Raw genomic sequence first — 26,384 nt, forward strand, 5'->3', positions numbered from 1 at the left:
AGGGTAGAAACACCATTAGTGTGTTGCTGTCACTTTCTCTACTTCTGATTATAGTTGGCAAAGACAGGTTTTCATGGGATGAGCTTCCCAGAAGGAACATCTTTTATATTATACTCTCCATGTATTATGTTTAAAAAGATAAATGGTTAACATGTTTTTTTCATCTCCTTGATTTTGAAAGAATAAAAGGTGATTTTGTAGGTTTGGAAAATACTCTTAACGTGATCTGGGGGAAAGCTGCCTTTTGGTAAAAGACAGATGTGCGTAAGAAAAGATGACCTTGACAGTGTGTTGCTTAATTGGCCTCAGTCCTGGTAGTAGGCAGCCTCTGAGTCTTCACACCCATGTCTGATCCCTCTCCTCATGAAGGCTGGTCGTGCTGACTCACGTGCTGTCTAATAGAATAGGTGGATAATGGGAAATCACTCCTCAGGTGGGTTAGTAGAAGACTGTGTCTTCCATATTGTGGGTTTTCTCTCTTGAATTGCTCTCCCGGGAGGTGCCACCTGCCATGTCAAGAGTCAGCCCTATGGAGTGGCTTATGTAGGGAGGGGCCAAGGGGGGTCTGCCAACAGCCGCGAAGTGACCTGGAAGCAGAGGGCTCCAGCTTCAGGAGGCACTGGGAGCTGGAAGGTCTAGCCAGCCATTCCTGGATTCTGGACCCACAGAAACTGAAAGAGAAATATTTGTTGTTGTAAGCGCTTGAGTTTTGGGGTGACTTGCAACACATTAAATAACGAATACAGTCATTTTTGTTTAATCATTAGAGAGGATTAAACAGTTTCTTCCTAAAGCACAGACTCATGGTATATGCGTTGTCATATTCACCATCCATTCGGGTTCGGGATAGTATTGCATAATTGTTTTCAATGTTTAAGAGATTTTTTTAAAGTATAAAATGGTAAATGCACCTCATAAAGGGGTGAAATCTCTTGATATTTATAGATAGCAAGATGTGAAATTTGCTAACTTATTTCAGTATTTATATGATTTATCCAGGGAGATGAACATGAAACATTGTAAATACCACTGTATTAAACAAAATTAATCAAGAATTTTTTAAAGCTGTCATGAATATACATGTATGTATACAAATTCACATTCATTCAATACTAGAGTTACATATATTTATAAGTGATCTCAAAAGGCACCAATGGTAATTTATAAGTGTTTGCCTCTAATGGAAATCAGAATACAGAAGAGTCCGTTGGATCCCTTCTTTCCATTAGTTTTGTTTTCTCTGGGCAATTACTGTATTTAACTTCAAGCCAACGTGAGATAGTATTAGGTTGAAGAGCCTAAGAAAGATCTCTGTTTTGATCCAGTTTGCAGATACCTACTTTTCTTGCATATGGTGCAGCTGTATTTTAAGAACAGATAAATCATTTGGTTTCTGGATGTCTCCCAGCTCCTCTATTGGCATGACAGGTTACCTAGAATGTAGAACACGTGTCTGTCACGAGGCGTGCGTGTGCAGCCTCTTTTCCTGCTTTGTGCTAAGCAGCGTCTTCCTGCCAGAGGGTGAGCTGTGGGGAGTCTTGCAGACCATGCAGCTGCATCACTGACTGCAGCACTGTATGTGTTGAACTGAGCTGTAGATCTTACCAAAGTTGCTTTGGTTTTGCAACAGAAATAAACATTGTGGACGAAAAAGGGCTATGGGAGGTTGTAGGGCAGGAAACACTAGACTTAGACCGTCCAGTACCGTGCTGACCACATGCACTATTTAAATGTAAGTTAATTAAAATGAACTAAAACTAAAACTTCAGCCACGCTAGTCACGTTTCAAGTAGCCACATGTGGCCAGTGAGTCCCATACTGGACAGCCCAGATGCAGACCATTTCCATCATCACAGGAAGTTCTGCCTGATAGCACAACGTTAGACAGGCTCCTGGAAGCCCTGGCTTCAACTGATGAGCCCAACCATTTCCTTCTTGTTCCCATTGCTCCATTCAAGATCCACGCTGCAAGGGAGAACTTGCTGTGCCTTAAGTTATTTGCCTGTCCCTGAGCTGTGCTAGGGTGCTAGAGAGGTTCCTGCAGGAGAAGCCTCCAGTGACCTCTCGGCAGCCAGGGCACAGTGGCATAGGGACACGTGCTGGTGGCCCCACATGACAGATGTGCACCACAGCAGTCTTTAAAATAGTCTGAAAAAGTAAGATTTTGTGTTTCATCTGGTATATAACAATATATTTTTCAAAAGTTGAAAAAAGATATAACAATGTTCCAGCATATGTTTGCCATGAAAAGTGCATGTAAACATTTTTAAATAAATGTGATTTTGTTTTTAATGAATAAAACTTTGGCATATGTTTCTCTAACAGCGAATAGGATAATAGGAAAGTTTTCTAAAATAAGTATTAAGAAAATCGATATCAAAATGGTTTTAATTTCTTGCCAGTCAGTTTAATTTGCCCTGGAAAAAGAAAATTGTGTCCAATCTTTCTTCCCCTGCCTCAATTCTTAAAACTTTTAAAGCTTTTGCTAAATACTCCTTTAGCATAAGCCACGTAGAGGTCAAACTGATGTATTTCAGGTAGGTCCTGCTGGGGTTTAGCCAGTTAGGTTTTTCTTTTCACTTAATCCTATCTCGTTTCTCTCTCTCTCTCTCTCTCTCTCTCTCTCTCTCTCTTTCTCTCTCTCTCTCTTCCCCTCTCCCTCCTCTCCCCCTTTCTCCCCCCTCCCTCTTTCCTTTTCTCCCCCTCTCCTCTCTCTTCCCCTCTTCCCCCTTCCCATGTGTGAGCACATGTGTGTGTTTTCTCATTGCTTTACAACATGCTACAAAGCCTCAGGGAATAGAAAGTATTATAACACTTTAAACATAGGTCACAAATTAAAGGATAAATATTTTTATGGTTTTTGCGTGATTGTGGCACGGTCTGTTACAAGACCAGTAAACGTGCTGTGTTTGTTCGCATAGCACAGAGCTCTTTGACCCTGCTATTTTATTGTAAAAGCAAGAGGCGGCCAGGTTTGTAAGCCCCTAGCCCAGCTCTATCAGGAGAGCACTTGCCAGAAGCCCTCTGATAGACTTCCACAGTAACCAGCTGCAATAAGCATTGTAATCCAAAGCTAACATTTTACTGCAGTTTCCTCCACAATTCAAGGACAAAACAACCTAAGTGGGGCTTTCCTATTCATGAAAAGGGGATTCAGAAGTACTAATTCCATTTACTTGTAGAAAGAGATCAGTTCTAATTATATCAACAGATGCCCTTAGTGCTGTACTTTCAATTTAAAGTATGATAAGCGTCCCCTTTATTAATATGGCTACTTAATGAAATCATAAGAGAAAGGAAAAGGTAAAGGCTGAAAAAGAAACCCCCAAAAACAAAACCAAAATAAAAACTCGGCATCTTCTCCCTTGTAAATATTACAAAAACATAATTTATAATCCAAAAACATAAGTTGTGTTCAGTTATTCACATATTACATGATAATTCACGGTGAAATGTCAAATAAAGCTTGATTTAAATTATTTTAATACATGTGACTATAACAAAAGGAAAGTAGCATCTGTATCTGTTTGGTTTAATTTAGACTTTCAGTTAAGACTTTGGAAAGAGAAGGGCGGCAGTCGCAGACGAACCCGGGGCTGTTGGCACCTCCCTCGACGTGGAGGCCTGTGTGCCCATGAAGCAGCAGAGTTAACGAGGTGTGGGAGACCACCGGACAGTGCGGTGTCATTTCCTGCCTTTTCCGGCCAAAGCAAGATTTCTGTGTTTAAGCCGCTGTTGATACAGACTTTGTTTTAAATGGTATAATCCCAAGACACCGTTATCTAGGAAAAAAGAAATTCTTGATGCCTTCTCAAAATAATAGATTAAATGGTGGAAAAAGTTTGAACAGGAATGTGATATTTTAAATATATTTTCATTTTATCCAAATAATACATAAACATGAAAACATTTAGTTACATGATCAAAAGTTTTCATTTTCCCTTAGTAAGTCCCAATTTTATTCTCTATGCTATAGCAAAACACTCAGCAAGAAGATGCCCTTTCCTACCCCCGTAACTACATGTGACCAAGTTCTAACCAATGTGGTGTAAGTGTATCTTGTTGGCTATGACCTAATGGTTCTGAAAACGCAGCGCCCTCTTGCCTTTTCACTTTTCTTCCTTCCTGCTATCTGGTTTGCAAATATGATGGCAACGCATCAGCAGCCTCTTTGGACCATGACATAACCAGGAGAATAGAAGATGCAGGCTGCAGATAGCAAAGGAGAAACAGAAGGAACCTGGGCTCTGACTGTATAGGACAGTCATTTGTCATCTTTATGCAACCTTGAGAAAACTGGTCCCAGAGTTTTGTGGTTGACTTCTAAGGTTTCAAAGAAGTGGTTAAATCCAAGCAACAAAATTGTAGGTCTTGTTAAAGAGTCTGGATTTAATAAAGTGGACAATGAAAAAGTTGAAGATCTGATAGCATCGCATAACGAAATCCTGACTGCCAAAGAACTATCTCCAGGCTCGTTTGTTATTGCTCATCCTTGATGCTCATCATTTGTTGGAAAGAATATGGAGAGCATGCACACGAAATCATGGCTGTTTTTAAGTAAACTTGATCACGATAGGAGCAGAAGTGTTAAATATTATTGTGCAACTCCACAGAAAGGAACCAGGGCTCTGGAGAAGTGGCTGGCTCAAGGTCTAGGGAAGAGAGAGATCACATGAGCTCAGAACATTTTGTGATATCAGATAACAAGAGACTTTCAAAGACTACTAAGGTCATGTTGAAAGGACTCTATGACCAATTGAATGAAGTGCTCACTGGCCAAAGATGGGATAGTTTGGGCATCAACAAAAATAATAACTGCAGTGGATTCTAATGCATCAACTGTTAAAATCTGTAAGTTTATGATCGTTCTCAAGGACTGAAAACAGGCTGGTCACCTTGGGATGATGCTAGGGAACCACCTTATTATTTTGAAAGTTAGTAAATAAGGGAAAAGAATCAACCTTTTAAAAACTAAGTTACAAACACATTTTCGTATTGTTGATAGATCACAAGCAAAAGAAACAAAGCACCCATTTTGAGTGTTTCCATCTTGTTATTTTGTCTGGGTCTTCAGACGATGGTTCAAAGCTCCCTGCTTCCAACATTTCAGTACCAAGGAGAGAACCAGATTTGGGCATGAAGGAACCTTAGGTATTTGCAGTTCTGCTTAGTCCTTCACCAACCAGCACATCGTCCCTGACCTCCACCCTTTATCAGGACTCGTGCTGCTCTCGCGTCTCACCACCAAACTTTTCATTTGACCAAGGAACAGTTTTAAAATGCTTTATTTTCATTACATTATATGTTTAATGCCACATAGAAGAAAACATAATTCATATTTGATAGATTTGTTTTCTGCACACAAACATACCCCCTAATGAGTTTGTTTATTAAGTGTTGAAGAATTAGATCATTGGTGTTTAAAATGCTAAATATTATGCAGAAATTATAGTAGACTGTTACATAGCATTTTAGGAGTTTTTCCCCAACTGTTTTATTGATATTTGGAGAAACTGGTAGAGCTTTTGGATTGGCTAAGAATATATTATTGTTTCCATTTAGAATCGTAAATTCCCGGTATCCTAATATTTTCTCTTCAACAGGTTTTAAAACATAGAAAACCTGTTCCAGGAACTCTGATAAGCATTTCATGCATGTTACCTTGTACTGTCCTCAGGATTGGATTTCAGCTCTCTGTCTGATGGCCCTGCCAAGGTCTTTTCTTCCGTCCCATTGTAGCCCACTACCCCCATGCTTAGAGCCCAGTAACGGCTCCATTCTGAATCAGATTCCCTGCACCTCACTCTGCAACATTCTAATTTTCCAGTTCTCTTTGGTCCTTACGGAATCATCCAGTCCATGGGCACTTTCACTCTAAGCCATGTCACTCCACTCCCCACCCAGCTTACATTTCACAGTCCTGTGTGATAATGATTTCCTTATAAATGACCTTAAGTATCTTCATGCCAGCATCACAGGAGATTATACGGATTAAGTGAACTAATTACTACTTGTGAAGTGTGTTGGACAGGTACAGAGCATTATCACATAGTGTCAGCCGGGTAAATGTCCGCTATTGCTGTTGTGTGGCTTCTGCCCTGTTCTTGTGCTTGTCTAGCAAAGTTTCAGCTTATCTGCCGATTCTGTGTCCACCCCAAAATGGCTACGAGTTGTTGGGGGAAAAAATAGGTAACCATGCTAACTTACCTCATGACCACAAATCTCAAATGTGTAGTTAATTTTGCCCAGAAATCCTACCATACTGCCCCAGTATGTTTGCTTTCCACTCTCCAAAATGTGTGTTAAATCTCTTTCTTCAGTCATCTATACTTCAGACATTTTTGGCACAAGTAACAGGAAATCCTATTTCAGGTTACTTAAACAATAAGAAAATACCGTGTAATATCACAGAAAGTTACAAAGTAAGGCAGTTTCGGGATTGGTAAATTCACTTTAGTGACGTCTTTCTGTTGTGCCATCTTCAGTCTGAGGATTCAGCCCTTTCTGGCTCCCATCAGATGGCTACTGTTTCTCCAAGTGTCACATGTAGACGTGACAGCCTCCTGGAAGAAGACTGTTTATTCCTGGGTATCTTTATTTCGGTGAAGAAATGTTTCCTGGAAGAGCCCTGCAGACTTAACTGTATTGGAAGCAAGTTGGGGTGAATGGTGGTGGGTAGACCACCAAAAGTGGTTGGCTGCTGAGCACCACCTCCCTGCCACGCTTCTCCCACCTCACTCCACTCCAGTGGGCACTTCTCAGGGTCTTGCCGTCTCCTTCTCTGTAAACAGTATCCCCAGGTGATCTCCTCCAGGTCCCTGGCTTTGAATGCGCAGCTACATGATAGTGGTCATTAATAAACCTGAGGCTACATATCCAGTCACATGCCTCACTGCTCCACTTACTTACGTAAAAGACATCTCATACTTAACGTGTCCTGCCTCCAGTGTCCGTGAACACCGCCTTCTGCTCATGCACCTGAGTCAGAAATCCAGGCATTCGATTGATTTCCCATTCTCCCCACATCCATTTCACAAGTGTTGTGGACAGCACTTGCCCCAGCTCCCCACTCCCCTCCTGCCCTCGTTCAGTTCAAGCTGCCATCATGTTGTACTTGGACAAGAGCTGCAGACTCCTGCTGGGCAGGTGCGTTCATCTTGCCCCTATACTCTCTTCTCTGCCAAGCTTACAAAGGATCTTTTAAAATGCAAATCAAATTGTGTCACTTCCCACTCAAAATCCTCTGGTATCGTTGCATCATAGGTAGAGTCAGATGTAAACTTATGCCACATCTATGTGATCCGAACCCTGCCTGTCCCACCTCACATCCTTCTCTTGCTGGCCACAGTGGCTTCCTTCCTCGTCCTGGAACATGCTGAGCTTGGCTTCCCCTTCCCCTTTGCACAGCTGATCTCATCATTGGGTGTTCTTCTGTCAGATCTTCATTTGGCTGTCTTTTAGCACTCAGACATGGGCCTCCCATTTATTTATCCAACAGGCCCTCCCACCCAACACCACCCCACCCAATCTAAATGAGCCATCTAGTGATTATCTCAGAACTTTTTTTTACCTGCCTTGGATTCTCTCCTTTTCACTCATCACAACCTCAGTTCTTTCCTGTCCAAGTGCTTCTGTATTGTCCCTTTTCTTCCCTCTCTGCCTATAAGATGTAAGCTTCAGAAGACAGAAGCTTCTGTGTGGTTCACCACTGTTCAGCACCTGGGACAGTGCCTGGCACATACGTATTAGGTCACTCAACCAATACATTAGTGATCGAACAAATGGATTTTATTTGCAAAAAGTAAACCATAAACTCCTGTTCAGCTTCATCTAACTTTCTGAGAGAAGGAAAAACAAAACTACTACTTAATGTTACTGTATCATTCATGATGTTGGAAAGCATGCAACAGAAATGGACTCTGGCTGCCCTAAATGGAAAGGAAAATTATTGTAAAGTTCCCAAAATCAATGGATGGCTAGAGAACAATGCTTAGAGCACAAAATGGAACCTAGAAGCCCTGGAACCAGACAGTCCACACTGTGGCAGGGGTCACAATACAAGAATCCTCAGGTCGGCACATCAGTGCCCAAGTGCTTCCTGTTAGTTCAGAAAATCTGTGTTCCAAGGTCACCCATTGCACTCCTGGTCCCGAAGAATAACAGCCAACAGACCAGACCTGACTTGGATGCCTGCCTAGCTGTGCCAGGGCAGAGAGGAAGATCTGGCCCCCTCAGACTCCATTGGTGGGATCCTCCACTATCCCAGACTGCATACAAGTGGCGGTTCTCCAAAAGAAAGACCAGGATTTTAATGGAGGCCGTGTACGCTGGGCAGCCAAAATATGACTGACAGTGAACTTGTTTTGAAATTTCTCTCCAAGTCTGTTGGTGCCCTACCACAAATCTTTATGAACATCTACTGTATTCTTGGCTCACAATGCCCACAGCTTATCCTCAAACCCAAATCTAGAGCATGACATTCCCACAACACTGTTTTCAGAAGATGCTCCGTGGCTTCCTATCACCCTTAGAGTAAACCCCGGTTCCAGGGGACCCGCGGGATCTGGCCCTGCTTCTTTCAGGCTACTCCTATTGCCACTCCAGCCACTCTGGCCACCCTGGGCTCAGCTCAGTGTCACCTCAGAGCCCCTCCCTGGCCGGCCGTCGTATCTAAACTGTGCCCACCCCATGCCCTGGCACTGCTCTCCTACCATCTGACAGTATTGTTGGCATATTGTGACTTCCCCACAGGATTGTAAGCTCCAAGAGGCAGGGGCTTTGTTTCGTTCCCAGCTGTATCCACGTGCCTAAACAGGAAGCTGCAATAAGTACTTGAATGAATGAACAAATGTGTTGTCATTTTGGAAATTTGTTCCCAAGGAGGAATTCCAAAAAGGTGGTGACTATTCTAAAGGGGTAAATACTCATTCGGTTATGTAAATTCTGTTACTTCATTTAGAAATCGCCTGCCGCCTCACGTTTTACAGCAGTGGGTCGGCAGATCCCAGTGTCTCTTCGTCTGAATGTTGGAGCCCGTTAGAAATGCAGAAGCTTAGGGCCCACCTCAGACCCACTGACTCAGAATCTTCTTGTTGCCAGAGCCAAAGCAAAGCCTTTGAAATCAGCTGGCTTTTTCTGAGCATTCCCACATTAGCAGGGGCAACGGCGGTGGCCAAGACGCTTCCTTTTCTCCATAACGGTAATGTAGCTTTGGATCTTAATTTCTGCTTGTTGCTCTGATGCACCCTTATGCAGACTCACGGAACACTACAGAATACCCTTTTCTGGTAAGTGGTGAAGTGACTCAAGAACAGTTTTTTGTGGAAGCAAAATGTGCTCTTAAATTTATTGCCCCTGAGAACAGTTGAGGTACTTGTTTTTTAGCAGGAGTCTTGTGAGCTGTCCTGAAAGTTCTCAGCTCACGTCCACATTTCCCTTCATTCCATGGTACCGCGGAGTACCTGCAGGAGTGTCCTGGGAGTGTATTGATTGCATGCTCCTTGAGTACCCTGGCTCGCCCAGGGAAGTCGAGGCTTCCTGAGGCATGGAAAGCCTCCGGGGAACATAGGCAGGAAGCGGCAGGGATGCTCTGACTCAGCGCTGCCTCTTTGTGACCCTGTACTGTGGTCTTGCACAATGCTGTAGCACTTCTGTTCCTGTTCCAGTATCATATCATCTACAAAGTGCAGAACATTTTGGAAATATGGAAAGGTGAAATGGAAAAAAAAAAAGCATTACCTATTAGCTGAGCCCTACAGAGACAACTGTTTGGGCATATTTGATATATGCTGACTTATATACCACACATACCTTTATAAAATAAAATATTCTCAAGCCATACACCCATTTCATAATTTTCTCTTTCCTTTCTTATCACACAGTAAATAAGAATCCGGCAGAGGTAGGTTTGAAGCCTATTTCTGCAACCTAACTTAGTGACAAGGGGCAAGTTATGAAAAGTCTCAGCCTCAGAGCAGGCCCAGCCCGAAGTGAGGGCTCTGTGCCGGAAGCTGCTGGAATGGACAATAGTGGGTGTTTGAACAATTTCATAGGGCTCCGTGATCTTGAATGCAGAAGGGCTGCTGTCAGAATGGAACGGTTTTATTTCCACTGTGACAACCCTGTTTTTAATTCCACTGTTTAATTTTGTCAGTCCCCAAGACTGTTTCTCAAGATGGTACTTTAGTGAGCCTGAACTCCAATGGCTACGAGAATTAAGGAGATTATGTGATCTAGTGGAGTAAGCCTGGTGCAAGCAGATCAACTGGCAGGAATATGACACACGGTCTTCGTTTTTACCTAACGCTAAGCTAATAGTAGAATTTAATATTTAGAATTAATAAAGATGAATTGAAATACATTCTCTCTAGTATGCCTGTTTGCATTTGGACTTATAAATCTGATGCCTTTCCTTCCACACCAGGTCTCAGTGGCACGTCTTGTCTCAGGTTGCCAAATGTGCTGCACTGAGCCTCAACTCCCTAACGAGCAGTAGTGTTTTAATTTCGTAATAGAAAATAGCTGTTTACAAACAGCACTGCTTCCAAACTGGAGTAGAATGTTGGCATAAAAAAAGTTTCTATTTAAGGTAACTATGCCTGAGATATTTGTAGAAATCTGAGATTCTACATTAATCATGTTTAGTTTATTCTCATACTGCACTGCAGTTCAGTTACTTGCATTTGTATAGCTCTTTGCTCATGCTATCAACATTAAATATTAATTGAGAAAGGCAAACTGAACAGGCTTTGTCATTTTTATAGTTTGAAATCACAAATTTTATATTCGTGGAGATGGTAGGGGCGGCTATCTTCAATTCTATCTGTAAAAATACAGATCAGTCTTTTATTTCTGCAAATTGCAGCATAGGAAAGGGGGTTAGATAATTTCCTACCCAACAGATTTCCTAATGATAAAATTTCAGTCAGAATGAGTGAATTAAACCTATATTTGTGTAACTATTTAAGATAGACCCTTTCAAAAAATGGTATTGGTAAAACTGGGTTTCTACCAGCAAAAGAATGAAGTTGGACCTTTACCTTATACCATTATAAAAATTACCTCCAAATGGATGAAGGACCTTAATGTAAGAGTAGAAACTACAAAATTCTTAGAGGAACACAGTGGGAAAACTAGTGACGTTGGATTTGGCAATTATCTCTTGGATATGACACCAAAAGCACAGGAAACAAAAATAAAATGAATTTCAATAGAATTAAAAACTTTTATGCATCAGACCCTATCCAACAGAGTGAAAAGGCAACCCATGAAATGGGAGAAAATGGTTGCTGATCATTCATATGATAAGGAATTAATATTCACAATATATAAAGGACTACAACTCAACCACCACCACAACAACAGCAAAAAAAAAAAAAAAAAAAAACACCCAAAACCAAAAAAAACATGCGCAAAGGACTTTAGACTTTTCTCCAAAGATGCCAATGGCCAATAGCACATGACAGCATTACAAATTGTTGGGGAAATGCAAATCATAAACCATAATAAGATAGCACTTCACATCCATTAGGATGGCTACAATAAATATATATATGCGCACGCACGCGCGCGCACACACACACACCAAGGTGAGAATATGGAGAAAATGGAATCCTTGTGCCTTGTTGGTGGGAATGTAAAATGGTGCAGGTGCTATGGAAAATAGTATGGCTGTTCCTCAAAAAAATTAAACATAGGATTACAGTTCCGCTTCTGGATATCTACCCAAAAGAATTGAAAGCAGGGTCTTGAAAAATGGTACACACATATTCATAGCATTATTCCTAATAGCCAAAAGATGGAAGTAATCCAAGTGTCCACCAACAGAAGAATGAATAAACAAAACTTAGTATATTCATACAATGGAATATTATTCAGCCTTAGAAAAGAAGGAAAGCCTGACACGTGCTACAATATGGATGGACCTTGAAAACATTAGGGTAAGTGAAACAAGGCAGTCATAAATGGACAAATACTATGCGATTCCACTTGTAGGCGGTACCCAGAATAGACGGCTTATAATGTCAACCAAAAAGGCCAAGTCTTGTATGCAGTGTTACAGTTGGTGAGCCACGTTGAGAATTTTTCCTAGGATCCTATGATGCATTGTTTTCAACAGAACAGAAAGCTCTCTTTGGCGCTGTGCCTCTCACTCTCACATCATGTCTTCTAGCATTTAGTTCATTAATCAAAGCATTGAGTTGTATGCCATTCAGCTCGAAGGAGTGGGCCCATTTTGTGGTGGTAGTTTCATGACTGTTGCTTTGTGTTAAATTTGTACAAAATCCTCATTCATGGAGAATGATATGGATACTATAAGCAAAATGATATGATGAATGGGTTTAAATTAAGCGTTATGGACTTGCAAAATATAGAGTTTCAGTTGAATAAAAAGTGTTACATTAACAATGGCTATTGAGGGTCACATTTGTTAATTTTGAACAATCTACATTAAACTTTTCACAGAACACAGAAAAGAATAATTTCCTAATTTGTGCTTATCATGAACACTTTCCTAAGTTCTACAGTCTCATGAAAATTCTCATCAGTTTCATGAGTAAATATAGCTATCTGGGTTGTATTATTTATATCTGTTCCAATCAGCTGCCATTGGAAACACCATAAATAACTTGTGTTTTCCATGCAGCTTTTCCCGTAAGTTCTCAGACCCATCTTTACTACACTGAGTAACAACAGTGTTTGCAGTTAGATTTAAATTTGTCAATGCTTCATTTTTTTCAGACACGTTTTCTGCCATATTGAGTAAAACACTTATAAACTCACCATTTCTAACTGAGCAGTGTAAACGGTTAATAAATAACTGAGTTTTACAGAAGCAATACTCATTTATATTCAAAAACAATCCCTGTAGATAATGTCAGCCCTTTCCTAATTCATTGAGTTTTTTTTCTTTTTAATCACCCATATGTTCTAAGTACTGGCCGTGGTTCTTAATACGGTTGCTTAGTAATAACATCTTAAGCCGTGTTCTTCCAATGCGGGCACGCTCTGTTGTTGGTTAAACATGTAGGAATAGACTTAATTACTGAAGGGAAATATGCTTTCTTGAAACTTGTGGTCTTTCTGTTTCATTTTCCCACTTTTGATAGAGATGTGAATAAGAAAAAAAATTTGCTTTCCTGTGAAAGTTGTTTAAAGGGAAGCACAACTCTCCCTCGGCAGTGTTGGAGGGGTGGCAGTGTTGGAGGGGTGCGCTAACCGCTGTGGTGGAGGCGGGGCAAACGGGCACGCATTGCGTCTTAAAGGGGCAGCTCCCGGTGACCGCCCAGGGAAGTTGGTTCTGTATGCAATCACCCACCCAGTTTTTAATTGTTGGTAACTAATACGGGGAAAAAGTGTAAACGTTGTGGGCCAAACAAAATACAGTGAGCTTATTTGGATGGCAGACCATCAGTTTGTCTTTCCTCCTCTGGAACTTGGCAGTCAGCTCCTCCTGCCCCGTGGCCGCCAGTAGCCACACAGCCCAGCAGCCATTAAGGATGAGATTTATACGAATCCTGATGGAGCTGTTTTCGTATTCTTATTGGTAAAAATTGAGGCTACTAGTAAGAATATTACCTGCTTTTGTCCAGCTTTCTAGTTAATGAGATCCCAGCCTCATCACTGAGGATACTGGAGTGAATACATAGATGGATCTAACGGAGCAGTGTATTGGGATGATTCACACTTACACCAGAAAAGTAAACACTGCCAGGATAAAGCCTATTTGCATGAGCAGTTATCAGTTTTGTTTTGCTTTTTTTAAAATTAAACTAGAATTAGTTTACAAGTCATTTACCATAAATGATTCTTTTCAAGTACATGAGTTGAATTCTCAGAATTTGGTAAGTTGTATCTACACTGAAAGAGAAGTGCCAGGCTTGATGGACCTGTCACCTGGTGAATGGGCTGAGGGACAGTGTTGCTTGCCCACCGCTGTGCATCGCAGGATTCCTGACACTGTAATGACGGTGGATTCGATTGAGAAACACAGCAGCTATGTTGAAAGTAATAGTCAGTGCCAGAATCAATGATAGAAGATTCTCAAGAGCTTTTTGGTGTTACTAATTTTATAAACTAAGAAATTAGATTCTGTTTTGAAGTTTTCCAGTTACTAATTTTGACATATAAACTTGCCCTGGTTTTTTTTGTTTTGTTTTTTTTTTTAAATAAATTCTGTTGGAGAATATTGGGGAACAGTGTGTTTCTCCAGGGCCCATCAGCTCCAAGTCGTTGTCCTTCAATCTAGCTGTGGAGGGCGCAGCTCAGCTCCAAGTCCAGTCACTGTTTTCAGTCTTTAGTTGCAGGGGCACAGCCCACCATCCCATGCGGGAATTGAACCGGCAACCTTGTTGAGAGCTCGTGCTCTAACCAATTGAGCCATCTGGCCACCGCCCTGGTTTATTTTTATAAATGAAGAAAGGAAATGTTGAAATGTGAAACCTAAATGAAATCGTTGCCTGCATTTTCTCTCTTCGCCATTTGCAGGGGGGACGCAAAGACTGCCTCGTGCCATTGGGATGTCGCTGGCCAAAGAGCTCATCTTCTCTGCACGGGTGCTCGATGGCCAGGAAGCCAAGGCTGTGGGCTTGGTCAGCCATGTTCTGGAGCAGAACCAGGAGGGCGATGCTGCCTACAGAAAGGCCTTGGACCTAGCGAGAGAGTTTTTACCTCAGGTATTTCTAAATACACTTCCTTTTCCCTCTTTTTAGGGAACTTTTATAGCAAGTTGACAAAAACAATAATCATCTCGTATACCCATGATGTCTTTGGCTTGCTCTCCAATAGAGAAGTACACGGTAGCTGCAAAACCTAGAAATAGTATACTGGATTAACGTGAAAAGCCTTCAGAATTAAAATTACAATTTGAAGGCAATGTGAGGCCCATACTCGAGCCTCGCTTTGATACTATATCTCAAGCGTGTTAGTCACACGTGCCAGGACTTCGTAGCACCTTAAGTTCACCAGTTAAACACTCTGACCTGAGCCGTACACATGGAAAGAAATAGCAATGGATGGGTTGTCACACTGGTCACCGTCTAGCTGAAACACAAATGAGTAAGGAGAGTGCAGCCATTTGTGCCGAAGTGGGTTTTCCTTGTGGTACCCTAACTGACGGCACCTGCTGGAGCACCAGTGGGGGTTCCTCTCACGGTGTGTGTTTCTTTAGTGATGTAGCCTTATTTTGACTCCTGTGTGCACAATATACTTCCTCACAATTCCACTTTAAAATCTGGAACTCACTGTATGTTGAGTCACAGACAACAGTCATCATGTGTAATAATAATTGTACATCAAGGATCCTGTTTTAAGGGTTTCTTTGTTCTCACACTCTATCCCTGGTGTATTTTTCAAGTATTACTTTTTTCTGAAATGGTAGATTTAAGGATATTTGCTATGTAAACAGTGATTTGTCTTTATCCCTACTGGAATTGCAAGTTTTAACCCCCCCCCCCAACCATTTCTGGAGTCAAAATAACGTCCTCTCTAATTCAGTCATTTAGCACAGACAGGATTCGTTATCTGTTTGAGGCCACGGATCCTTTGGGGATTCTCATGAATACCTTTCCAAAAAATATGCATATACCCTCCATATTTGTTGGGAGTGTCTCATCCAGTTCCTGGAGTTCTTTGTTGTCAAAGGCCCAGGCCTGCTGTGACATACCTGTCCCCTGAGAGCTGTCCGACGGGGCCTCACAGTTGACTTCTAAAGCCACACTGCCTGGTGTTGATAGCACTTCAGTCCTTCTCAATGAACGAATGAGCTGTAAGCTTTTTCAGGGCAGGGCCCCTATGTAATTTATTCCCCATAGAAAGTAACACAGAGCCTTATACTCTGAATTATGGAAAGAGCAAGTGGAAAAGATTTTATTGCTTTAAAGAAAACAAATGCTCTCACTATAACTTCGGCATTGATATTTCCCCAAAATATTAGGGAAATGTCTACCTAAAGAGAGATTAAAGGTACAAGTATCAGGAGAGATAATAGTTTAAATATTGGTTTAATGACTTCCTTCGGCTTAAAACTTTATGACCACCACCTGTCTCAGTTGAAATAAAGGGGTGTGTCTAAGCAAGGTTATGATGTCATAGCATCTCCTGGCATTGGACGGACTGTTCAGCTCCCTGCTCCGGAGCTCCAGCCAGGAGGCTTGTTAGTACCTTAGCATCCCTGCGGTTCCCATGCCTTCTCTCACTCTCTCCCGGTGACTCTCATTGCAGTAATGCCCTCACTGCCCACACGCACCCCGCCAGAGAGCCCCCACCCCAATCTGACATCAGTTGCATTCCACCCCTTAGGAAAGCGGGCTGTCATTACTGTCTCTTTCGTCCGACGGACATGCCTCTGAGAACATTAATTGCTGGAATTAATTCTTCCCCAGGTCAAGGGAGATGCTGAAAATGTGTAACTGAAACTATATGCAAAAGTTACAAAATGCAATTTGAGGTGGAATAATCTTTATAGTTTTGTCACTGAATGATTACTCTTCCAAATAATTAGAAAGCTTCTATAAAATTAGTATTTCTGTGTGATTTCTGTATTATATATTACTTCCATGTTTCTGTCTGAGAAAGTGGTTTTGTATAGAAGAGGCATTGGTTTTAGATTTTGAAAGAGAAGCTAATTCAATAAGCATTATACCTAAGAGCATTTTCACTTGCTGTTTTTGCTGTTTTCTAAACCTTGCTGGCCAGAGTGTATTCTGTGGGCTAGCAGCCCAGGGATCCCCTGGGAGCGTGTTAAACACGCAGGGTTCCAGGCCCGTCCCAGACCCCTGAATCCCCATCCACATTGGAACAGGGGACTTTGAGATTTGTGTAATATGGAAGTTTGACCAGTGCCAAAACAAGGATCATCTGGAAAAAAAATAGAAAAGAGTCTCATGGAAAGGAGCACTGTGTTTAGGTGAAAAAAAAAAAAATGAATTGATGATTTAAAAAAAAACCTTATACGTGCCCTACCCATGCAGATCATAATTGGAAGAATTCTAACTAAGATACTTGTGTAAGCCGTGGAAAATTGTGGCCTCTGAAAAACATTTTTAAACATGTGACTTAGGAAGAGAATTTAATTTAGAAAGGTTAAAGTTGATCATCGAAAGCCCTGGATAGGAAAAAATGGGACTTTCATGTCATCATGCATTGCCCTTTCACTTTTTGGGGTCCTTTGTCCTATCTGTTATTTAGAGCCTTGCATTTTAATTCAAAAGACATTTTAAAATATGCCACTGAATTCTAATTCATCACACCTAAACACTTTTTAGCAATTTAAAATGTAAACAAATAACTAAATTCCTTCTGGAGGACTGTGGTTTTCTAAGACAAAAGTAATGTTTTCCTTCTCACAGAGGACACCCAGGTCTTTTCTCTGTGACCCTCACACATCTGGAATGACTTGTTTGGACTTTAAGCTTTTGTGTGATGTGGGAGCACTGCCAGAAGGAACAGCTTTACTGTACTTCATCCTCGTGGTTATTTATCGGTGCCCATGGAGGAGAAAGAGCCGGTGTCTAATGGTGATGATGTCTGAACCTAAGACTTCTGTCATGCTGCTGATGGGTGTGATGTCATGCCAGACACTTTGCCCCCTTTTCTTTTCCCTGTTTAACCTCTAGGAAGATGGAGTGAAGAATGGTAAGCCGGTGCTAGGCTCACACCACCTGCTGACCTCCATATATACATAACTTGCTGATGCAATAGAGTTGCTGATGCAGTAGAGTTGCTACAATTGCAATTTATACTTTGCAAAGCTCCTAAAAGAAATTCCTCATCAATTGCATCTTACAACGGTTGTTGCTCCTACGCCATAGAGCCAGCAGTGGAAATTTCTGAATTTTGCTGAGATGTACAACATAATTTGCATAAATAATAATTAAAATCTTTTTCTTTTATTTGAATTTTAGGGACCTGTTGCAATGCGAGTGGCAAAATTAGCAATTAATCAAGGGATGGAGGTAAGTTCCTTAATGCTTGAGTTTATTGTTAGAGTAGGGAATGGGGATTTAATTTAATGATCCATGTTTGGACTTGTACATTATTTCTTAATAGTCTAAAATGCAGCTGCTTCAGTACTACTGAAAGCTGCTCAGGTTCTTTGTAGCCACATCACTGATTTCATTCTGCTTAAGCTGTTAATTCAGTGTCATATCACAGAATTTGGGAATTTCACCGATGCCCTACAGCTTAATGACATGCTTGTTACTTTTGCCATTGAGTTAATAGATTTACTGGCTGGTATGTCATAGGAAAATCAAAAGAAAAAGGCCTTGTGTGTCTTCTTAGTACCAGTATTGTATTATAAAAATGCATTTTGGGGAGAACTTCCTGGCTCTCTACCTTTAACGTCTCCATGTGCTTTCTGCAGGAGATACACATAAAATCTGGCAAGTCTGTAGGGTGTCCTGGGGTTCCTCCGGGGAGGTGGTTCTGAGGGTAGGAGGCCCCATGCTGGGGCAGGTAGGGAGGGCAGGGAAACGGTGCAGGCAGCCACTGACCCAGCTGTAATTACAGTACGTACATTCTGGTTAAATGATGGGAGTTTTGAAGAAAGGTACTTATTACTTGCAGACCCAGAACTCACTGTACTGTCCTGGGCTTCATAGCAGTGAAAAAATTGAATTTGTTAGCAAAAAATGCAGTTTTAAACATTAACAAAGGTTTTGATTAGTTTTCAGAAATTCTTATGTGATAGTAACAATACTTAGTAGCAAATACCTTATATGACCCTTACTGTGTGCCAGGCCCCCTCCCCCCCCCCCCCACACACACACCTCGTTTTATTGTATTTCACTTTATTGTGCCTCATGGATATTTTGTTTTAATCAACAAAATATCCAGACAAGACCCTCCACCAGCAAAAAGATGGTGGTTAGCATTTTTTCGCAATAAGGTATTTTTTAGTTAAGATATGTGCATGTTATTTAGACATAATCCTGTTACACACTTAATAAACTACAGCATAGTGTAAACATAACTTTTTTTTTTTTTTTTAAAGAGGGCTCAGCTCACAGTGGCCCATGCAGGGACCGAACCGGCAACCTTGGTGCTACCAGCACCATGCTCTAACCAACTGAGCTAACGGTCACCCCCAACATAACTTTTATATGCACTGGGAAACTAAAAAATTTGTGTGACTTTATTGTGACATTTGCTTTATTGTGGCTGTCTGGAACCAACCCGCAATATCTCCGAGGTCTGCCTGTGTATCTTAAGTACTTTATAAAGTCTTTACCTAGATTAACTGATTGAATCCTGACAGTATCCCAAACTGGTAAGTACTGCAGTTAGCCCCTTGTTCAGATGTGCCTCTCCGAGGCACAGAGAGGTTATAATTCCCCCAAGGTTACACAGCTCTCACATGGTGGAGTCAGGCTTTGAACCCTGGCAGCCACGTTCCAGAGTCTCATTCTTGTCCTCTGACTTGCTGTATTATACCAAAGGATTCAGTTATTTGGAATAAGATTATTAAACTTGAATTTGTATTGCGTATACCATATTTTAAAAAGTAATTCCTGCTGAAATGAATTCTGTTTTTGTCCTCAGGTCGATTTAGTAACAGGGTTAGCCATAGAAGAAGCTTGTTACGCTCAGGTAAGTAATACAATCACATGCAGTGAGGATACCCCTTACAAAATATGTTTACCTTCTGTATAAATCAAATGAAATATGTATCACTGAGCAAGACTGTACTCATACCCATTCCAAATTCATATAAATGGGCTGAAATTAGTTGTTTCTGCTATTTGACGGTTACCGGCTCTTATGACTAATTCCATTCTACATACGGTGTTTCCCCGAAAATAAGACCAGGTCTTATACTAATTTTTGCTCCAAAAAACGCATTTCGGGATGTCCTCCTGAAAAATCATGCTAGGGCTTATTTTCTGGTGAGGTCTTATTGTCGGGGAAACACGGTACTAAAGACTCTTGTCTACATAATTTAAAAAACTCTTAGTATAATTAAATAGTACCATTCATGCTGTGCCTGTTTCTCTGGCTCATGTTGTATTTTGTGGGTGTGACTTGAACCCTCGCTCCAGTGTAGAGCGCTCAGAGGAGAGAGCAGTGTCCTTGTTGGGACATAGGTGTTTGGAGACTCATTGGTGCTTCCTGACATTCTCAGCCCTCCCTCCTGCCCACTGAAAGTTTGTTCATTTGATTATACAGCTAGCTTTTTTGTACATAAATTAGTAGGGCTTTCTATAGAGGAACAATCCCCCTTTCCCCTCCCCTTTCCTTTTCCCTCTTCCCTTCCTTCTATTTTTCTGAAAGGTGTAACTTTGTTTTAGGGCATCTAAAGTAGGAGAAGAATTTTGTTCCACCTTTCCTGAGAGTGGAAACTGCATCAGCTCCTATTTGAACGTTGTCATGAATTACGAACGACAGCTAGAGTGTTACTCTGCCTGGTCTGTAGGTAAAAGTCACCACCTGTCATTGATGAGCACGTGCCGTCGATGAAATAAATTATAAACCTCTTACAAATAGGCAGCCCCAGGAACTGAAGAAAAAGTTTGAAAACATATTTGGTCATAAATCACGCCTTATCAAATGTAAAGGAACAGAAATCATATATTGTATTCTGTCAGACCACAGTGGAATTAAACTAGAAAAAAGTAACAGATAGGTGGAAAATGCCACCTGTTAATGGTGGGATTTAATCTTTTTAATGAAGGTTAAACAACTCACTTCTAGATAACACATGTATCAAAGAAAAATTCTCAAGAAGATTTAAAAACCATTTTTTAACTAAATGAAAATTAAAATGAAACATCAAAATTTGTGGGAATACATCAAAAGCAATCTTAGAATTTGTAGCATTGAATGCGTATATTACAAAAGAAAGATCTAAATCAATAAAAAGTTTCTGCTTTATTATTAAGAGCAAGTTGAATCCAAAGTAAACAAAAGAAAGGAAATAATAAACTTTAGAGCAGAAATCAATGTAATTGAAAATAGAAAAACAATAGAAAAAAAATCAAAACAAAAAGTTGGTTCTTTGTAAAGGTCTATAATACTGACAAACTTCTAGCCAGGCTAACCAAGGAAAAAGAAGATAAAAATTACCAATATCAGAAATGCAAGAAAGACCATCACTAACTGATCCCATGGACATTGAAAGGATAATAAAGGAATTCTGTGAAGAACTCTTTGCCCACAAAACAAAACCTAGAGAAAATTGACCAATTCTTTGAAAGACACAATATACCAAAATTCACACAGGGAGAAATAGGTAACTGAATAGCCCTGTTTGTTAAAGAAATTAAATCAATAATTAGTAAACTTCCAAAATAAGCACCAGGCCCAGGTGGATTCATTGGTGAATTCTAGCAAATATTTAAGGAAGAAATTATACCAATTCTCTACAGTCTTTTCCAGAAAATAGAAGCAGAAGGAACACTTTCTAAAACTCATTCTATGAGGCCAGTATTGCCCTGATACCAAAACCAAAGTACTTAACGAAAAGGAAAACTACAGACCATTATCTCTTATAAACAGAGATATAAAAATGCTCAACAAAGTATTAGCAAATCAAATCCAACAATGTATGAAAAGTATTTTATGCCACAGCCAAATGGGATTTTTTGACCCCCAGATACACAAGGCTGGTTCCACACTTGTGTAATCTGTCATCACATCAATAGGCTAAGATGGAAAAATCATACAATTATATCAACAGATGCAGAGAAAGCATTTGGCAAAATCTAACCCCCATTTGTGATTAAAAATTCTTAGCAAACTATGATTAGAGGGGAACTTCCTCAACTTGATAAGAACTTCTACAAAAAACCTACAGGTAATATCATACTTAATGATCAGGAACAAGGCAAGTATGTCCTCTCTCATCACTCCTTTTCAACGTCTACTAGAAGTTCTAGCTAGTATAAGACAAAAAGAAATGACAGGTGTACAGATTGGGAAGGAAGGACTAAAACTGTTTATAGATGATATAGAAAATCCCAAAGAATCAACAACAAAACACTCATAAGCAATTACAGGAAGATTGCACGATACAAGGTTAATATATAAAAGTTGGTTGCTTCCCTGTATACCAGCAGTGAAGAATTGGATTTTTTAATTGAAAGCACAGTATTATTTACATTAGCACAAAAAATAAAATGAAATACTTACATATAAATCTAACAAAATGTGTAATAGATCTATAGGAGGAAAACTACAAAACTGGTGAAAGAAATCAAGATCTAAATAAATGGAAAGGTATCCCATGTTTATGGATAGTAAGACTCGATATTATTAATTCTTCCCAACTTCATATATAGATTCAATGCAAGCCCAGTAAAAATCCCCATAAGTTACTTTGTTTATATTGATAGACCATTTCTAAAGTTTATATGGAAAATCCAAAGACTCAGGTTAGCCAACAAGATTGAAGAACAAAGTTGTAGGACTGACACTGCCCAACTTCAAGACTAATTATAAAGCTACAATAATCAAGACTGGTATTGACAAAAGAACAGACAAATACATCAATGGAACAGAATAGGAAGCCCGGAATATAGTCAACTGATCTTTGACAAATGAACAAAGGCAATGCACCGAGAAAAGATAGTCTTGAAAACAAATAGTACTAAAGCATTTGGACATACAACTACAAAAAATTAATCTAGACACAGACCTTTTACCCTTCACAAAAATTAGAATGGGTCATAGACCTAAATGTGTAAGATGAACTGTAAAACTTCTGGACAATAAAAAATCTAGGTGACTTTGAGTTTGGCAATGACTTTTGAGATATACTAACAGAAGTATAATCTATGAAAGAAAAATATTGATGTTTGGTTTTATTAAAATGAACTACTTCTTTGCAAAAGACACTGTGATGAGAATAAAAAGACAAGCCACAGACTAGGGAAAAATCTTTGCAAAACACTTATCTGATGAAGGACTTGTATCCAAAACATACAGAGAACTTTTAAAATTCAACAATAAGAAAATAACCAATTAAAAAGTGGGTAAAAGATCTGAACAGACACCTCATCAAAATAGATATACAGAGGGCAAATAAGCATAAGAAAAGATGCTCCACATCATGTTAATTAAGAAATGCAAATAAAAACGAGATACCATAATTTGGCCATTTCCTACAAAGCTAAACATAGTCTTACCACATGATCCAGCAACCTTGCTCTTATGTATTTACCCAAATGAGTTGAAGACTTATGAAGTGTGATGAAATAATGTGAATGTTTAAATTAAAAAAAATGTATTACAGTAAAAGACACATTGCCATTCATTCCCCTCAAAATACTCCCCCTCACTTCGAACACACTTATTCCATCATTTTTGCCACTTTTTGAAGCAGTCTGGAAGTCCACTTTCGTGAGTATCTTTAGTTGCACTGTCGTGGCTGCCTTGATGTCCTGAATCATTTTGACTTTGGGGAAGAGCCAGAAGTCGCACGGTGATTAAGGTGGATGAGGACACACTGTAATGTTTTTATTTGACCGAAATTGCTGTACCAGAAGTGATGTGTGACACGGAGTGTTGTCATGATGGAGGATGATTTAGGCACACTTTAAAACACGCCTTCTCTCAACTGTAGCTCACACCTGACTGAATGCACCAAACAAATTGAAACTTGTCACACACTGTTACTAAGATTCATTGTACCACTTCCCATATTGAAGATCCCTGCCTTTCCTTTGGAAGGCATTTGGCAGCACAATTCACCGCATTTTGTGATCATAATGGAATTGCTCCGTGTCACACATCGCTTCTGGTACGGCAATTTCTGTCAAATAAAAACATTACAGTGTGTCCTTATTCACTGGATCTGGCACCATGCGACTTCTGGCTCTTCCCCAAACTCAAAATGACCTTGAAAGGTAAACGTTTTGAATCGATTCAGGACATCGAGGCAGCCACGACAGCGCAACTAAAGACACTCAGGAAAGAGGACTTCCAGAACTGCTTCAGAAAGTGGCAAGAACGATGGGATAAGTGTTTTCGAAGCAAGAGGAGTATTTTGAGGGGGATTGATGGCAATGTGTCTTTTTACTGTAATAAATTTTGTTTTTAATTTAAACTTCACCATAGTGTTTGATCATACCTCGTATGTCCACACAAAAGCCTGCACACCAGTCACCAGTGTTTGTAACAGCTTTATTCATAATTGCCAAACTCAAAAGCAGCCCAGATGTTCTTTAGTAGGTGACTGGATAAATTGTGATATGTATGTACAATGGAGTATTATTCCAGGATAGAGGGAAATGAATTATCCTGCCACAAATAAACAGGAAGGGACCTTAAATGCATATTGCTAAGTGAAGAATTTCCATCTAAAAATGCTATATACTATATGACATTCTGGAAGAGGCATCAGGCAGGGAAGAATAGGTGGAGCATAAGGGACGTTTAGGGCTGTGCAACTATTCTGTATGACACTAATGATGGGTACATGACATTATACATTTGTGAAAATCCATGAAATATACAACACAGTGGAACCCTAATATAAAATATGGACTTTAGTTAATAATAATATATCGATATTTGTTCATTTGTAACAAATGTACCACACTTATGCAAGATGTTAATATTAGAGGAATTGGTGGAGGTCTTGTGGGTGTCTGTGGGAATTCTGAACTTTTGCTCAATTTTTTTGTAAACCTAAAATTATCTAAAATAATAAAGCCTATTAATTTTTTAAAGTATAATCAAAATGGGGGGAAAAGCATATTTGGAGTTAGAATGATAAATTTGGTGATAGAATTGTTCAGATCACTAGATTTAAAAATTTTAGATTAGTTTTCTTAGATAAAGCTTGTTAAACTTTTACAGTTGTTTTTACTTTTTGGTACAGATAACATAATGTTTTGTTTCTCTTAGACTATTCCAACAAAAGACAGACTTGAAGGTCTTCTGGCTTTTAAGGAGAAAAGATCCCCTCGCTATAAAGGAGAATAGAAGAAACAGAAATGTTTAAAATGCCAGTGTAATAAACATACTTCTGGAAGTATCTTTCAGATCCACGTATGCCTCAGCGCCTGGAATCCCAACGACCAAAGTGAAGAGCGAGTTAGCTGTACGCTGAATTAAGCATCTATGTGTACTTTGTTCCAATGTGTATCATGTATTTATTCAGATTTATAAAGCTAGTAGTGTATACTTTCAAAACACAGATTCAAAATTAGATAGACATTTTAAAATATTTCCTGCATATGAGGCTTTCTGTTCTTAATTTTTTAATGTGAATAATTTATATATTGCACAACCTAGGAAATAATGTTGATTGTATGTCTATTGTGCTGCAATACGAAAATAAAATTATTTCTATATACCAAAAATGTGAAGTTATACCAAATAAAGTTTCTAAGGGATTATACACACATGCACATGCAGGTACATCTCAGACAACAAGGAATTGACAGACACTCTGAGTGAAATCTACCAAATATAAATAAAATTAATAAAAAGAAAACTTGGGAATTTTTCTCTTACCTATTTTTGAATTGAATAAAGCATAGCATATAGGATTTTTGAAGAAACAGCCTTCCCATGCTGGTTCTCTCTATCAAGTGACCCCTTTACATAGAATACAGTGTGGACACTAGAGAACTAATCCAATCAGAGACTGGGGCAGAGGCCTTGGAGGCCACCTGGAGGCCCTGCCCGAGGTACTCCTCAGACCTGGCCCTCTGGCCTAACCCAGAAAGAAAACGGTCTTCAGGGTTGGCCCATGGACATGGCTTGGGGTCAGGGATTAAGAGTGACATGCAGCCTGTCCTCTGTTCCTCTGCCCCCTACCTGCTACTGGCACCTGATTTCAGTAAGGAAGGGCGGTGACCACAAGAACCCTTTCTCCCACGTCTGGCCAGGTGAAGCAGCCAGATAGGGAGAGCTCCCGGCAGGTCAGAGTTGATAGAGCCTTGCCTGCAAGGGGCAGGTAGCAAGTGTTCTGGGAATAGTGATCTCTAGAATTCAGTGAAAAGGGAGGAGAACATTAGAGCTTTCTAAACGAATTTCAGTGCCTTTATTTTTATTCATTTTTATTCTGGTTCATTCCTTCTGACTGTCCTGGGCTGAGCCCGGCAGCGCTGGATAATCCCACTTTTCTGGGCCCTATGCCACATTTGTGGGCCCGGAGTGCCCAGTGACCCCTGAACACTGCAGCTGTGCTTCCTTACGGGGGAGTCAGGTTCCACTGGGGACTGCCCAGTCCCTGAACTCCCACTCGGCACCAGGTCTCCTTGCTCTTGGAAAGCATATAGACTTCACGTTTTTAGAATCACTGAAACTTATTTTTTAATTTGGGAAAGTGAACTCTCAAAACCTTGAAAGAGGCAAGCATGCACTTGCCATCAGCTGAAGTTCCACCCCCCACCCTCACCCTGCCAACGGGCTGTCCTCACTGTGTACTCAGGCTC

At 40.2% G+C, this 26,384-nt stretch overlaps 1 protein-coding gene across 3 annotated transcripts in view; it reads left to right on the plus strand.

The window, feature by feature from the left end:
- AUH (AU RNA binding methylglutaconyl-CoA hydratase) overlaps positions 1 to 25,433 on the plus strand; it is a 156,302-nt gene extending 130,869 nt beyond the window's left edge. Inside the window, exons 6-9 of one of the 3 annotated variants that reach the window (XM_033123437.1) lie at positions 14,488 to 14,675; positions 17,904 to 17,954; positions 19,543 to 19,590; positions 24,847 to 25,419. In XM_033123437.1, coding sequence (XP_032979328.1) covers positions 14,488 to 14,675; positions 17,904 to 17,954; positions 19,543 to 19,590; positions 24,847 to 24,924 — 365 coding nt within the window. In that variant the 3' untranslated portion in view covers positions 24,925 to 25,419. Of the gene's footprint in view, positions 1 to 14,487; positions 14,676 to 17,903; positions 17,955 to 19,542; positions 19,591 to 24,846 lie in introns of all 3 variants that reach the window. The other 2 variants (XM_033123438.1, XM_033123436.1) reach the window with 2 other exon arrangements.
- The last annotated feature ends 951 nt before the right edge of the window (positions 25,434 to 26,384 follow it).

Source organism: Rhinolophus ferrumequinum, chromosome 12 (assembly GCF_004115265.2).
Source record: "Rhinolophus ferrumequinum isolate MPI-CBG mRhiFer1 chromosome 12, mRhiFer1_v1.p, whole genome shotgun sequence".
Classification (NCBI taxonomy): domain Eukaryota; kingdom Metazoa; phylum Chordata; class Mammalia; order Chiroptera; family Rhinolophidae; genus Rhinolophus; species Rhinolophus ferrumequinum.